This window comes from Protopterus annectens, chromosome 4.part0 (assembly GCF_019279795.1).
Source record: "Protopterus annectens isolate FY-2018-M chromosome 4.part0, PAN1.0, whole genome shotgun sequence".
Lineage (NCBI taxonomy): Eukaryota > Metazoa > Chordata > Ceratodontiformes > Protopteridae > Protopterus > Protopterus annectens.
This window is the reverse complement of record NC_056733.1, coordinates 220,702,550-220,719,955: the sequence shown is the minus strand read 5'-3', so window position 1 is coordinate 220,719,955 and position 17,406 is coordinate 220,702,550. Positions and strand designations below refer to the sequence as shown.

General features: G+C 39.9%; 1 protein-coding gene across 1 annotated transcript in view; it reads right to left on the bottom strand.

The window, feature by feature from the left end:
- The window catches only part of NOTUM (notum, palmitoleoyl-protein carboxylesterase), a 251,352-nt gene that overhangs the window by 111,281 nt on the left and 122,665 nt on the right, over positions 1-17,406 (bottom strand). The window contains exon 4 of the mRNA XM_044068221.1: positions 3,000-3,095. Within this exon, the coding sequence (XP_043924156.1) occupies positions 3,000-3,095 (96 nt within the window). The remainder of the gene's footprint in view (positions 1-2,999; positions 3,096-17,406) is intronic.

Sequence of the window (17,406 nt, the reverse complement as noted above, 5' to 3'; positions counted from 1 at the left end):
TTCTCAGTGAGTGTGGTAGTGATTTCTTTCTATTTTCTGAGAGGTTTCTTCCTTCTACTTTTTTGAACAAGCATGGAGTTGATATGCAATATAGGGGGCTTGTTCCCCATATGCAAGGTGCAATGGTCTTTGCTTCTTGCAAAAATGCTTATATATTTTTTATGCTGTTGGTTTGTGTTTATTGTAGTAGTGGAGTATGTCGATAGCTAGTTTTAGCTTTGGCAATATGTGTTGTCATTGTACTAAACATTTGGTCACTTGTGTTCATTGTTTGGACATTCAGTATTTCTTGCTGTTGAGATATGATGATATAATGAGATGATTTTGCATATATATATATATATATATATATATATATATATATATATATATATATATATGTGTGTGTGTGTGTGTGTGTGTGTGTGTGCATACATACATGCACACTCGTGCAAACACAAAATGTGAGGGAGTATGGACATACTGTGTGTGCATGTGTGTATGTGAGACAAAGGAATGGAGCACTTTAAGATGGTGCCAAGTAAATCAAGTCCATACATTAAGCACTTCCATTCCTTATTTAGGGCCTATTTTTATTTAGTGACTTACTCTCTATTTGTTTGTATCTGCTGGAGAACTGTAAGTTGTTTGTGTTATGTCTTTATATATATATATATATATATATATATATATTATACATGTATGCATAAACATTATGCACATGTCACACAAATATAGATGTGCGTGTGTGACAGGAAGTATTTGTGTGCATTACTACAGCCACTTAGGTGGAATATCTTCAAAAGTATCATTACAATACTGTCCACTAGATGTCTCCCTTACAGTTAAATATAATGTGTATGCTTGTGTGCTTACATGTTTACTGTTGCAGGTTCAGCTGATGTGGCACACAAACACAGACATCTAAGATCTAACACATCTAACATTACAACTAAAGCTCACCGAAGCCTACTTAGTCTGCTAATATATCTCATACCCTGGCAAGGGCAGTGATTTGAGCTGTTTCAGTGTAATTTGCACTTTAGTGTAACCGGCTCTTTCTTTCTTTATTTCCTATCTGGGATAACACTATGAAGTATTTCCCAGGAGCACAGCAGCAGACCACAAGTTAGAACATTGAGATAAGGATCACTCCACACAGTCTCAGATCATGGACAAAGCAAATTGAAAAACTAACCATCATCAAACAGTAATCAAAGGAAACTTTCTGGTTTAAATTATGTTTAACAAGGTCCAGGCATACCAATATATGATGCAGTGAAATGCGATGAAAATAGCTGGAACTTAAAAGCATTCTTTAGCACTGAAAGAAAATTTGTTCAAAAGTTGCTTAATGAAGATGCAATGATAAAGTGTGGATTTGAAAAACAAAACTATCTCACAACCATGAACCTAAGTGATGAAAGCAGAACTGGACAGAACATACAGTATTTGTTGTTAGACGCCCTCAGGTCGACACAAATTCATGGATAGGACCTATAAGGTTTTCATGGCATATTAATGAAGTAGATTGCCAGGCCTTTCTTTTGCACAGCTACTGCTTCTGCTAGGTATTGCCCCAACCAGGTTTCAAACCTAGGACTACTGATTGATAAGCTTGTGCTTTAACCTCTTTGCTATCAGGCTGGGGTATGTACAGTAATAGTATGTATATTCATCAAGGGGGTATGCATGCAATCACTCTAGCAATTCCAGTTTTCTTCTATAGTAAGTGGTTGTTACTATACTGTAGAACTGCCAGGTCTAACAGAGCAATGTTGCTGTGGGTTGGAAGTAGGAGGTGAGTTGGTCCTGGGTGGTACATATTTCAAAAGTGTAGTCTTTATATTACTTTTAGGGGGAGGCTAAAGGGAGCTTGCCTCCCACATTCCCACATTGCAAGTGTGTTTTTTTGGATTTTGGGTTCATGGATGTTGATATTGTGTAGGATTTGTGTGTGTGTGTGTGTGTGTGTGTGTGTGTGTGTGTGTGTGTGTGTGTGTGTGTGTGTGTGTGTGTGTTTGCAATGTGTGTAGTATCAGTGAGTATGGTAGTCTATGAAAGTGCTCTGTTAATGCATTTTTTCAATGAACGTGTCAATTAGCCTGTCACTGCTTATAAAAACCATACTGCCTGTTTCACTGTACAGGTGCATAGATGGAATTAATAGAACAGTTAATATGAATTCCTTATTCATTCTGTCTTCCCTCTGACTCTTAAGTACTGAACAAGAAAAACTTAAATTTAAGCTAAAGTTTTTCGCACCCGGACATAAAATGGCTTAAAGAAGCAAACTTTTCCCTGCAGATAATGCAGTTATTTTCTTGTAATTAACTAATGATTACAGTCAGTCAATAATTCCTGACATTAAATTTTTGTGCTTCTTATTGTTAAATGCAAAACACATTGTTCTATTAACTTTTTTCCGTGAATTACAGTAATATTATATTTATATAACGTAACAGAATATATCTATCAGTAATATTATATTTATATAACTTAACAGAATATATCTATCAGTAATATTATATTTATATAATGTAACAGAATATACCTATTTGGGACCTTATTCCTATGTGCCTCTTTGCAGCACTTTAGTATCTAAATGGAAAGCGGCAGATTAGAGAGCCAGACAGACTCTTTGTGGCATGATGTTTGTTTGTGCATTTTCCATTGGTTCACCAGTCTGATTGTGGAAACAATAGTGCCAGAATCATACAAGCAGCATAGTCAAGAGACAGGTAAAATACATAGATATGTCAACAACAGGCAAAGCATTTGAAACACAATTATTTTTTTGCAGTCCCAATAATTCATGCTGCAGTTTTCCAAATATCTATGCTGACTTCACATAAGTCATACATTCTACCCTTATCTGATGCCCTCTACAGGTTTGAACACCATTGGTTTGTCCAGGAAGCTGGGTCAGTTTATAGTCACAAACAGAGAAAAGTCAGCAGACTTCCTCTTACACTAGTTACAATGCCCCCTTCAGTGCTGACATCATATTTTACACCAACCTGTTCTCGTGGGAGCCCACTCATTGGAGCTCATTAATCGTCTCATGGAGTTGTATCTGGCATCACAGTTCTCTTTGTTGAAACAGTACCAGCCACCTGTTGAAGAAAAAAACAGAAAATATTGTCACATGTGACCTTGCATCACCCTTTATGTACTGATCTGTCCCACTCCCATAGCAAACTCTAACCTCTAATCCCTTGGCAGTACGTACCATGCTAAAGTTCCGATGCAGCCTTTATAATGATCACAGTTTTCTGTGATTTACTTGAAAAGTAAGCACATGCTTCAGTTCTGTTTAAATGAACACTAAAATCCAACAGAGTCACACAGCAGCAGAAACAATGTAAAAATAGGTTTGTGAGATATATTACAAGACTGATGCCCAAAGAAGGAATGCAGAAACGCCATCTTTTAAAATGGCAAAAATACCATTAGTAATACCCAAATGCCAGCTTTAGCTAAAACAGAAAACACGTGCTTCTGCAGGAGAGCAAGCCTATCGCCGCCAGCACACTACAGTGACTGTAAATATACCATCTCTGATATCTCTCAGCCTTGAGGTAAACGATTGTTTCTTTAACCCTAAATATACCGTCTCTGAAATCTCTCAGCCTTGAGGTAAGCGACTGGTTCTTTAACCTTAAATATACCATCTTTGATATCTCTCAGCCTTGAGGTAAATGATTGTTTCTTCAACCCCAATGTTCAGAATTTTCAAACTTAAGGTGTACTGACAGTGACAGTACTCAACAAAACTGCACTTGGTGAAAATGTTCACAATGAAGTGCCCCTCTTTAAAAATACCGTTGTTGTTGTGCTCCCTTCCTTAGGAGACAGTGGTTTGAGAACTGAATGGCGACATCACTGGGAGATCACCCTTCCCTTTCTATATCCTCATTTCACTGACTGACTTAGACCTGAAAGTTTCTGAGATATTGTGGTATCTGAGTGATGTCTAAATAACACATTCTTACAAGAAAACATTTACACAATAAGTCTTAGAAACAAAACCAGCTCTGAGATGGAACAATGTATGGGGGGCAGAGTCTGTTACCAGATGGAAGCAGTAAATATTTATTTATTGATATTTATTGACCAGGGTAGAACACTACACCGCTGTGGTGGTGCTGCGGTAGCATTGTCGCCTCACAGTAAGACGCTGTCTGGTTCGATTCTCAGCTAGAGCGTCTTCTGCGTGGAGACATGGTGAATGGGCGTACCTTCTTTGAAGGTTGTGCGCCAGGCCTGGCAAGCCGGTATGTAAAAATCAACTGCCAATCATTAGCGGACCGGAGTTCCGCTGTGGCGACCCCTAACCGGGAAAAGCCGAAAGACACAAACAAACAAATTGACCAGGGTAGAACACTGATCTACATGGACATTTTTGCATGCTCAGCCCAGGAGCACTACCTGATTAAGTGTCTTGCTCAAAGTAACACAGCAGGCAAATGGAGGCTGACAGGACCAAATCCTGGACTATAGGAAGGAGAGTGTTAATACCTCTGTACTAACTGCCAGACAAATGAAATGGTTATGCACTGAGCAACCTCTATTCAGCAGTTTATATCTAAATGAAAAGAGGTGGATTAGAGGACTGTACAGACTGGATGTGGCATGATGTTTGTTTGTGCTTTTTCCACTGGTAGCTCCAGTCTAACTCTGTATTGTCAGAATCATGCAAACAGTGTAGCTCGGAGACAAATAAAATACACGGTGTGAACAAGAAGCAAAGCATTTGAAACACAGTATTTATTTGCCGTACATCTTAATGGTGATCTGGGATTGTAATGCATCTGCAGCAGCCTAATGTCCCTTAAGAGCTCCTATTCCACCTCAGTTTGTGAATTTTTGTCACTTTAATAACTGGATGAACTTCTCCAGCTGGGGTTGCCAACTCATCTCTCAAAACTGGTAATGCAAGTTTTGTGGAAGATGGGAGGGATACACAGCCACTGTAGTTGTTGTGCAGAGGTGTTGGCTATTGCAGTGGTAGCCCTACATTCTGTGCACTGGCACTTCACTTATAAGCTGTTGCACACTATTAGGCATGGGTCTGTGTAGTACACCTGTACTGCCTAAGACATCAGTGCCTCCAGTGTCACTTGCAAGTCTAACCTGGCTTCCATTCTGTGTCCTAGTCTCCACCAGGATAAAACTAGCAGGGACATAGCCATACCTGCATATCCCTGTCCCTCCCCCAAAGACAAGCGAGCTGACAAAACATGGTCATTCCTCTCTCCTCCATTGCCAGCTCTATCAGGTGCCTGAGCACTAAATGACCTTGAGTCACCTGACGCACAGTTAAGGCTTTACCCCTCTACCTAGTGGAGTTGGCTGGGTTTGTAACATGACAGTTATTTACTCTGTGAAGCAAATAAATAAAACTAACCTCAAAACAGAAAGCAGCCATAAGATGGTCCATTCATAAAAGCTGCATAATCTTAGTAAAGCCCTAGTCATTAGACACTGCAGTTATTATAACCTACTTATCTGAGCAGGAAACAGACTAAAAAAACAGAAAAAGGGATAAATGAAATATGTGGTGGTCTGGGTTGTGTGATGCAAGACATATCTTTTAATACAGGGCTTGAGAACTCAATTCAAAACCAGCAACAAAGCTAGTCATCATGAAATTTGTTCCCTAAATCTCCAGTGCAAAGTACACAGCAGACCCTCTGTATTAAATTTGTATTCACATTTTCACTTCCTCCACTCCAGCTTTCCTTTCATTCTAATCGCTACCTCCCTACCTTCCCCCACTTCCTCCTGCACTCCTCCTACTGTCTCATTTTAACTCTCATTCTTACTGTATTTCTAATGGCAGCACCAGTATTAGATGCATTTCTGTCTCATTTCTTCAGTCTCTCCATAACTACTGGAATTGTACTTCAACAATTCACTTATCATCCCTTTGTCAAAAACTGCCACCCCACCAACCCACGGGATTACTTACCCATTTCCAACCTTTGCCCCCAACAAAATCCAGGCCCAAAATATTAAGCACATTAATGTATGCTGCATACTCTTTGACCCTCAATATGTATTTCAAACAGAACATAACACCCTCATGACAGCATACACTATTACTTATACAATCTCTAGTATGGAGAAATGACATCCACTAGGGGCAGTTTTCATTGATATAAAGAGGGCCTTGGAGAGTATCATAAAATCCTCATACAAAACTCAAAATTGTAAGCTTTAGCCCAGACATCTTAAATTGGCTAGGAAATTACCTGTATAGCAATACATTTAATACACAAACTTGGAATGGTGTATCTGAGTATGGAACCTTTGCTATGGGTGTCCCAAAGGGTTCAATGCTGGGACCCTTGTTCTTTCTATGGGTGTCCCAAAGGGTTCAATGCTGGGACCCTTGTTCTTTCTATGGGTGTCCCAAAGGGTTCAATGCTGGGACCCTTGTCCTTTCTATGGGTGCCCCAAAGGGTTCAATGCTGGGACCCTTGTTCTTTCTATGGGTGTCCCAAAGGGTTCAATGCTGGGACCCTTGTTCTTTCTATGGGTGTCCCAAAGGGTTCAATGCTGGGACCCTAGTTCTTTTCCTTGTTCATAAATGATGCAACTTCAGTAGCTCCACCAGATACCAGTAACCCATACAGACACAACATTCGCTGCATAAATCTGCCCCTTACTTGCCATAGAAAAGCAACTACAAACATCACAGATATTTGTACTCCATTTACAATAAACGGGCTAAAGCTAAACACAAAAACTGCCACTGTGTTTTTTGTACAAATAAGAAACTTGTCTGTATCTCTTTAATCGTAACATAACCTAGCAATAACAAAATAAATCATGTAGAGTCAAATAAGTGTCTAGGCCTGTTATTTGAACCAACTCTAACTTTTATCCAACTTAAAGTCTGTTATATTATCACCCATCTAGAAGAGAGTTGCCCTTTAATGTCCTCTTCCCAGTATTGAATAAGTCAGTAAGTGCATTAAATTCTGGCACTAATATACAGTCTACAAACTACCATACACAAAATGTGTCACTTGATTTACCTTTTCCAAACTATAAGCATCAGTGCAACACCCTCAAAGAGGCAAACTGGTTCCCATTCACTGTCAGTGCCTATCTCCTTCTTTCATCTTTCACCTTCAAACTGTTTTGCAGTCACTTCTGCCCTCTCTGTCTAGCAGCACTTCATCAAATCCTCCACCTACAGCCTCCGAGACTATGCTGATAATGCACTCACATTACAAACACTGCTATTTGCTCAAGCTGTTAGTGAAAAACAGCTTCTGTAAATTAGTGCCCACAAATTGGAACCACCTTCCATGGGATATCAAGAAACTAACTGATTATTTTGCTCTCAGGAAATTTTTGTAGCAAATCTCAAACAAGCCCATAGCTGAAAATGCCTCAATGACATTGGCCAAGGAAATACCTCCACAGTGCACTTCCTAGGTTTCTGCTACAGTATATCTACACACTTCTGTTCAAACACGCGTGATTTTATCATATCATTTTATCACTGTTCACTGTTAGGATAAATACATTTATTGATAGTTAAGAGGGTGAAGAAGCTAGTAAGTTATGCTGAAAAAAGGAAAAGTGAAATGTTAATCTTATTAAAAAAGGCTCTGTTCACCTGTGAAAGAGGGAGCTTTGAGCAGCCTATCTGCCCCTGGAGGAGTGGTTTCAGCCCAGAAATTAGTAGTTTATTTGACATTTTGGGCTAATTTGTATCTCTTTCATTTCCCTGCTATAAAAACCACATTTGCCCGGTTTTGCTCATTGTAGTCAAAGTCTCTTCTTCAATTTTTCCCTTGGAACTAGATAACCTTTCAACTTAAGCACTCAAGCCATTCATTTCTCAGCCCAGCACTTGCTCAAAACTCATAGCAAGCACTTATAAACCCTAGCACTAGACCCCCCCCCCATACTGTACAGAAGGACAAGGCTCTCTATTTGACCTTACCTCCCATTCAGTAAAATAGTTCAGTGTACCTATCCAGGCATGTCCAAAGGGCAGTTTCAGGTGTACTCTCCAGTCCAACTGGTGAATCTGGGCATTTTGAGGCAATGTTACAACTGCCTCGTTCACAGACAACCCTCTCCTCCTACCACCAAACACTAATACATGTGAGAGATGCAATTATACAGCCAAACTGGAGGCTAAGCTCTCTCGACCCAAGACTGGATCAGACAGTCAGGAGGAGAAGGGAAATACTGCCATCGCACCACCAGTCTCACATAGACCCATTAAACCAGCACCAGCAAAAACACACATAAATACACTAAAACATACTCGGAGGCTCTAAATAAAAATCTGAAAAAGCAACAGAGACCTCCAAAGCAGACATCCAAGCAACCTCCACCCCCAACACAAACTATGAAACACATACTTCACAAAACCAATGTGCCACGTAATCACAGCCCTTAAGGCAAAATAACATACCCAATTTACTAGTAATAGGTGACTCTACAGTCAGGCACACTTACGTCCCACTCACTAGGCTGAATAAGGAGAAGGTTACTGTTAGCTGCCTGTCGGGTGCCAGGATCTGCCACATAACACAAGCACTCAGGTCACTCCAGAACAAGTACAAATATGACTCTGTCATTGTCCATGTTGGTGTGAATGACCTGAGCCATACCTCCCTGCACTACATGAAAAGAGACATGGAAGATCTCTCTGATCACGTAGCCCAGGCCGGTATGACCTGACCCTGAGTAGCATCCTGCCCTCACCAAGAATGATACCACGGTATAAAGAAAAAATTATCAATTTCAACAACTGGCTAAGTTTCTGGTGTCATACAAAAATCTGAGGGTAATGCTACTCAATGCCAGAAGTCTAAACCTCAAAATGCACACACTCGAGGCACTCCTCAGTATGGAGAAAATCGATATATGTGCAGTAACAGAAACCTGGTTTAAGGCTCCATAGAGCACCCCAGCACTACTAGGCTACAACTCATACCACACATTTTGGCCACAGAACCTGGACCAAAATACAAAAGGCAGGGGAATATCCATATTCATCAAAGATACCCACACCTCCAGGTTAGTGGCACAGCACGATGCTTCAGAGATCATCCACGTGCAACTAACAACAGTCAAAACTGCAATTCAAATTGTAGCTTGCTACAGATCACCCATCATGTCCCAGGATCCCCATTCTGCATTTCTGGAAACACTGGGAAACATTAAGGTCCTACCAAACACCCTAATATTGGGTGATTATAACTACCCAAACATTAACTGGGAGAACTACTCAAGTACTAACTCCCTTGTCCAACATTTCCTAGAATTTATAAACTCAAATGCCCAGGATCATTTGGTCAACACTCCCACCAGAGGTGACAACAAATTGGACCTGGTCATCACCAACATGGGTGACCGGTGTTCCACACCGGAGGGCAACCCCTCGCTGGTTAGATCTGACCATAAACAAATCACTTTGGATATCCACATTCCGCCCACACCCCCAGACAAGGAAACCACTGTGAAAAACTTTTCAAAAGCAAACTTCACGTTACTTAAGACCAAGGTGGAAAGTTTCAAAGCCCCCATGCTAAAGGATAATGCTGTCCAAGCTGCAAAATCCTTTACTAATGCATTCTACGGGCACCTACAAGAATGCATGGATCATGCTATCCCCCAAACAAAACCAAGACTCACTCCTCCAAGAAAAGGAAACCAGTCTGGTGGACTCCTGCCATAAACAAGCTATACAATAGAAGGAGGAAACTAGTACAGAAAAGAGTAAAATCCCAAGAAGGGAAGACATCCCTGATCAGTATCAGCAAGAAACTAAGATCCCTCATAAAATCATCCAAGGTGAGCTTCAAAAGAAAAATTGCCAAGGATAACCACAAGGCATTCTTTAGCTATGTCAAGAACCTAAGTGGCAATGCTCAGATCTGCTCAGAGCTAGTGCAGAATGGCACAAAATACATTGAACCAACCGATATTGCCAACATCCTGGCAGACAGGTTCAGTGCAAACTCCACCCCCCCTCTCACCCCCAAAAGGGCCTATAGCCATACCAGAAGAATGTAGAGCCCCTGAAATCACAGACGCTCAGGTTAAAACAGCCTTCTCCAAAGCCAAAAACACAGCATCAATGGGACCGGACGGTGTCCCAGGCTGCGTCCTACACAAGCTCAAAGACGAACTAACCCCTCACCTAAACACACTGTTCAAACTCAGCCTCTCCACAGGCTACATACCCATACAGTGGGGCACAGCAATAGTTATTCCGCTCCACAAAGGTGGAGCCACAACAGACCCCGGGAACTATCTGCCTATAAGCCTGACTAGCTTGGTCTGCAAGGCTATGGATTGCATCATCATGGAACTCATTAACAGAGACATTGGGAACCTCCAAACACTGGATCCTACACAGTTTGGCTTTGTTAAGGGCAGAGCATGCCTCCTAAACCTGGTGGACTTCTTTGAGATAGTTACCAAGGCCATAGACGAAGGAAAGGTAGTACACACAGCCTACCTAGACCTCACAAAGGCCTTCAACACCATTCCCCATTCTGGTATTATAGACAAGCTCACCAACCTGAACATAAACCCCTATGTCACAAGATGGGTTGCCAGTTGGCCAATGGACAGAACCCACATGGTGAGAGTTGCGGGAGCTAGGTCGGACTCTAAACTGGTTACAAGTGGCATTCCCCAGGGCTCAGTCCTGGGACTCCTCCTGTTCGGCATATACTTCTCAGAGGTACAAGCAAGCACAGGAGGACTATGGCTGATCAAGTTCACAGATGACTGCAAACTAGGGGCTATAATTGACTCTCTGGCTGACACAGACATACTCCAAAAGGGTCACACTGAGACGGATACCTGGTGTCAAAATCATGGCCTCAAGCTAAATGCCAAAAAGTGCATAGTTATCCCCTTTAGAAAAAACAAAGTACCCACAAACTACCACATAGGTGGTCGTCCCCTAAATACGGAAAACGTAATAAGGGATCTGGGGACCCAAGTAGATAATAATCTCTCCTTTGATAATCACATTGCCAAAGTGGTTAGAAAATCCTTCTATGTGGCCCACCTAATCACAAAAGGGTTTGCATCCATATCAAAAGAGGTCATTGTGCCCCTCTACTCATCACTCATCAGACCCATCATAGAGTACAATGGCCCATTTGGGATGTACCTTACAAGACACCTGCAACAGCTGGAAAGACCACAGAAGTACCTCACCAAGAGGATCACTGGCCTCAAACAGATGCCCTTTGCAGCTAGACTGAAGAGACTCCAGCTGTACTCGGTTGCATACTGCCTACTCAGAGGTGATCTCTGCCTGACATACAAGGCCATGTCCAACCCAGAATTGATGGACATGCTCCACCTAAAGAAAACCTTATCCCCTCGAGCCACACGCTCTAGGGATCTAAACCTCACCACAACAATAAATAGGACGTGCTGGAGGGATAGATTCCTGTCCCAGAGACTTCCCATGCTTTGGAACAAGATTCCAATCTACATTAGGCAGAGCTCCTCGCTAACACTCTTCAAGAGAAACCTTGAAGAGTGGATGGGAAACAGAAAGTTTACCCCGGGGATCACTTCTGTGGCTGTGCTGGACAGAGGCACAGGGAACTAATCTAAGGGGGCGGCGAAAACCAACACATTCTGGCTAGGCTTATAAATGCCTTCGGGCAGATAGCCTAGTACCTACCTATGAACCTATGAACAGAAAGAGGTGCGGGAAGTGGTGGAAAAAAAAGTTTTAAGGAGTATTTACAGTAGGCACACGAGAATGATTGTATTCATTGCTGAAGGACTGTGTGTATTATGTGTGCAGGAAAGTGTGGAATCTTTTGGCTGAGAGAGGATGTCAGTGGATAAATATAAACAGAGTTATTTTGGACAGATACAGAGGGTTGAACAGCTGTAGGGAAGTGATAGAGTAAAACAAGAGGTTGGTAGATTATGTTATTGGTTTGAGTAACTAGGATAAGAAAGGAATATGTATGCAAGGAAACTGTAGTGTGTTGAAGAAGAAATGGTGAGGGATACATGCACAGTGTTTATAAAAGGCATGAGTGAGATGGTTGCCAAGTTTATTTAAAGGGAGAAAAGTATGGGAGAATATAAATGGAGGATGATCTACAGAGTGGAAAGAGGTGTATGGAGACTTTGATGAGTGGCATCTCTTGAGAAGGTTGCAATATTTGATACATTTTAGAGTAATAAAAACAATTTTAATAAAAATAGACTTTAGCAATAGTTGTAGCCATTATTTTTATCAGTCTATTCACTTGCTAGTTTTCTGCTCAGAATAGTCCATCTCAGGAAAACAATTTCTATGGACTATACAGTTGTGATGCTTTACTAGCACACATTAAACCTTGAGGAGGGGCACTCAACTCTATGCCAGAGCCAGGTAAGTTACCACTCAGTACCTATACAAATAGTAACCCGGCTGTTCTTGTTCCATGGTAAATATAAGGAACTTTTGTTGCATAATCCTAAGGTATGTTCTAATAGGGCAGTGAACACCCTCACTCCCTTTTTATAAATATTGTCTTGGATGTGTGGGCAACTGTAGTTTGGTCTTCTGTACATACCTTTGATGAGTACTAGCCATGATAATTTGGCAACAGGCTATGCCAGAATTTCTCAACAGAAAAAAATAATGAATTGCCTCACAGATGGAAACTCAACAATGTAGAGCTTTTTGTTCATATCAAACAGGTATGAACATCCAAAACAAGTAGTTCCACTGCAGCACAGTCACCAATTGCTAGTGTTTTGCACTTTGTATCACTCTTCAAGAGAGTTACTGTATGGTAGTCATTTAAACTTGTTAGGTGCTCTAGGTCAAATCTGTCTTTTAGCCAATGCTTGTATGCTTTTTTCACATTTACAGTTGAGTAGTAATTAACTTTATTTCAGTATAAGTGGGCACACACAGACCAACTAAACTAGTCTGTATGTTGTCCCCTTTCTTACACTGTTCACAAACTGATCTCTTGGAAAGAAAATAATTGGATGATACTTTGGAAGACAGAAAAGAACAGAGAGGATTATGATGGGGTTGCTGATCATAAGCTGCTTATTATCTGTTCAAGACATGGACGCCAAAATTCACATATATTTGTGATTTACCTGTATTTACATAGTTGAATGGCATAACTCTCAACCCCTTAGCACAAAAAATCTGAACAAAGCCAAAAATAATGAGGTTACAAAGTCCCAAAAATAGGAAAAAAAATTAAAGATTGCTTGCTAAACTTATAAAGATGCCAGAATAAAAGGTTTTGTGTTACCATACATTTTCTGAAATATATGAAGTCTGAAACCTAAATGTCTGTCATTATTTAGTGAATTCAGTCTTCACTGATTTCCCAGAATATCGTAGGTTTTTTGAGGAATGGATCAAAAATGCAAGGCAAAAATCTAGACATTCTGCAAAATTCTGGACAGTTAGCTATGTCGAATAGATGTACCTGTGGACAAAACATTCATTCTTGTAATAATAGAGCAAAGCCAATATATTATGCAATTAATATATTGACAGAATTTGCATCTTTGTCTCCTTGGTGTAATAACAAATGCTGGTCACACTGTTTTATAAATTATACATAGATCCATTGCTAGTTCTCTAAACCTAACTGCTGAAGAATGTATGTTGTTTCTGAAATGAAACTACCTTACCTGAAAGCGCAACTTAAATGCGTACTTGAAGATACAGTAGTCTCACGTAAATGATAGCAGCAAAAAGAATCAAAGAAAGCATTTTTGCTGGGAAGCAACCCCCCCCATAACCCCCCTTACTCTAATTCCCACTCCAAGGTAATTCTACCTTGGAAAAAAAGAATCCCACCAAAAAAATAGTGTCTGTTTCATTTTATGAGATGCTGCAGGTTGATTCATGTCAGGAAGGTAATTTTGGTGAAAAAAACAACGAAAACCATTCACAGAAAGCACATTCGACACACAACAAAACAATTTTAACAAACACTCGCTCTTTTTCCATTCCTTGAAATTACGCTCGATGAGATGACGTGCTCCTGCTGCAGGCATGGCATTAGCTTGTTGTTGTTTTTCTTTCGGCTTTTCCCAATTAGGGGTCGCCACAGTGGAACTCCAGTCCGCTAATGATTGGCAGTAGATTTTTATGGCGCTGAGGTGCCAGCTCGACGCCCAACCTTCAACGAAGGCATGCCCATTCACGCATGTCTTTCGAATGCTACTCGAATGCGGGGAGGACATGCAGAAGGTGCTCCTGCCGAGAATCGAACAGGAGAACCTCTTGCTGTGAGGCGACAATGCTACTGCTGCACAACCGCGACAACTACATAGCATAAAACATGAATCCCAACACACGCACACAAAATTGCTATAATATGTAACAAGCAATGTATTAAGATGAAAAAATTCCATTATCTGTGTACATCCCTGTTTATTCATTTACATTCTCACCATAGTATTCAATCAGTGACTTATTTTTGTAATGACACTTTTACATGGTTTTGATGTGATCGCCGACAGCATTTCCCTTATGTCTTCCTGACACTCTATTCCAAGTGGTTTCATTCAGTGAAACCCTCTAATCTTGACTCTGTTTTTGTCAGACTATATGCTGTCTGTATATACAGAAATTGCCACTTGGTGGCAGCAGATACTAAAGTAGGAAAAACACATATCCCAAAAAATACTTTGTAACCACTCCTGAGACAGTCAACAACTACGCGTCAATGGTTGTCTTAAGTTTCATTTCTCTGTTCTCTGATTTACCATTATTGGCCAAGTACAGGCTTGTTTAATATTTGATAAGGTATATGCCTGCATAATGTAGAAATATAAACAAATATTGTAGAGCTTATGTATTGTGTATCATATGGTTCTTATCACTACTCTGTCCTGTGGGAAAGAAACAGACTTTATAATGAACTTGTCCTCAGGCTATTTGGTGCTGCATATTTTGGAGTTTTTGTATATTTTTGGAAATTGGTTAGCTATATATAACTTCAGTCATCTAAACTATCTTGTCAGTTAAATGTATGCATGTGTTTTTGTCTTAACTGAATCTTTATTTAACGACTTTAAAATATTGTATTATGCTTTTTAGCTTTTGAACTGTAGTTAGCATTTCTGTACCCCCATCCCTCTTATTCACATCTCACCACCACAATCTTCTACCAGTGTCTTCCTTGCCCATTCTTCCAGTTCCTGTGATCTCTGGATATACCCTGTCACTTTAGTGCCCACACCCTTCTGTTAGCTTTCCCGTGGAACCCTTCTAGCCGCCTGATTTCACTGTACTTGTATAGACTCCAGAATTGCCAACAGTACTCATGTGTTCTAAAAACGGCCCACTGGTAGAAGAGGAAGCAATACGTCTTTGCTTTTGAAGTCTATAGCCTTTACACTCCAGCATTCTGTTCACTGCTGCTATTGCCCTCTTACTCTGCTGTTGGTGTTCCTGCCCATGCAGGTCCTTTTACAATGCTTTCATCATTGGGTAATACTGAGTTGTTCCCATTTTCACAGTGCGGTTGTATTACACAGTTCACTTTGTAAGTAATTTGCCTGGCAGCAATCTTTTTTCCCCATATCAAGTAATGAGACGTAACAGCGGGCTTTGATGGGATGAAGACATAGAATATATAGGTATGAACCTGTTTGTTGAGTAATATTTAGTTATGAGTTAAAAGATTATAACTGCTATACCATCGTTTTATATTATTGTCTTGCCAGAATGCTAAACATTGCATTATCACAATAAATGTACAACATTCTCAGAGGTTGCACATCTTGGAGAGGAGACAAAAAGTGAGCTTTCCTTTTTTAACATTTTCTATTTTCTTTCAGTTTGTGTGCTCTCAGATATAGCATATTTGGAGATCAGGAGTGTAGGGGGTTGGAGCCCCTACATCATGAGGCTATATGCCCACTCCCTGTGCAAATGATTGTTCTGGAACTCTGTTATTTTTTTTTTTTTTTTTTTTTTTTTTTTATTGTATGGCATGTTAAGTTTGCATTTATTTGTAGTTTGCTTATTTTCATTACATTTTACATCTCAATTAAGATAGGTGTGATCTTCCAAGATTTTATATTACAATTCTACATACTTTTTACCTTCAGAAATTACAGCCATTTTGGAGTACCAACACTCATCCCTGACATTACTCCGTACAGACACATTATTTAATTTATTCCACTTTTACAGTTAAGTCAAGTACTGTGAATGGGGTAAATAAAGTGCAGTAATGTATTTTATCTTTTTTTTTTTTTTATGACTGGCAGATTTTTTTTTCCTTAGAATTTGTATAGAATAGAACTAGATCAGTACTTGACAGCTTCTTTTATTAGATGCTTGTCTGTGGCCTGTTGTTGTAGTGTGTATTATTTCCGCAGATTTCTAAAATTCAGGCACTGCCCTTGTTGCTTTTATATGCTTCCAAATTTCTGTGCTGAATTTGTTATAGTTTCATGTAGAATTCCTGCTCTGTACAGTTGACAGGCAAAATTGTTAATTGCTGGATTTTGAATTTAAAGGAGATATTCAGAAACTCTTAGCACTTAATTCCTGCTACCCATTTTTTACATTTACTGACATTTGTGGAAAGAGGCTAAAGTAACTAGTTATGTATCTCAGATCATCTTCAGTCCCCATTTAGTCGGTGTGCATTTATTTGAAATGTAGATCTAGCCACATTGCATGGCAAAAGGTAGAAAAAATGGCTTGTGCGAATATGCAGATTACGGCTTCACATAAGCACTACAGGTTTCTAAATGCTCTTCAGTGTTTCTTTTTACTGTAGAAACTGGTTATGTGTTGAGATATTTGGTTTTGCTCCAAGAGGTCACCTTCTTGTGGCTTCATACTGCTCCTGGGTAATATAAAGTACTTCTGTTTGCTCATTTCTCAAACAGTTCCAAATCTAAATGTGATTTTCTGATAACCTACAATTAGGAGACAATACATATTACAAAAGAATCACTTCTAGGTGTCTGTGTGATGTTTTTTCGGCTTTAATGTTAACAGACCTTGTTATAAATTAACAAATCTAAATTCCCTGAAAGGAAAAAAAAAGAAAAAAAAAGGAAAAATGTATTGATTCATAATTTCTGAAGAAGGACACAAAATTTGGGTAGAGCTTATCAGTACAGGTAAAGTGGTTAAAAGTGGACAGCAAAAAGAATGTGTGAAAAAGCGATTTATAACTTTTTTTTTCTATTTAGAAGGAGGCAAGAGTGGGATTTCTTTAGGATGTCAGTTGAGTCTAGCTGATGCCACTGATTTGTGAACTCAGGTGTTTCATTACTTGATGTTTTACATGGCAATATTGTTACAATTTCATCCTTGCAAGATCCTTTTTAAGGGACTCTTACAGATTACATTATCTTAGGAATGGATAAATGGAAATTTGCATGTGTCATTTTCATTGACTTTACCAAAGC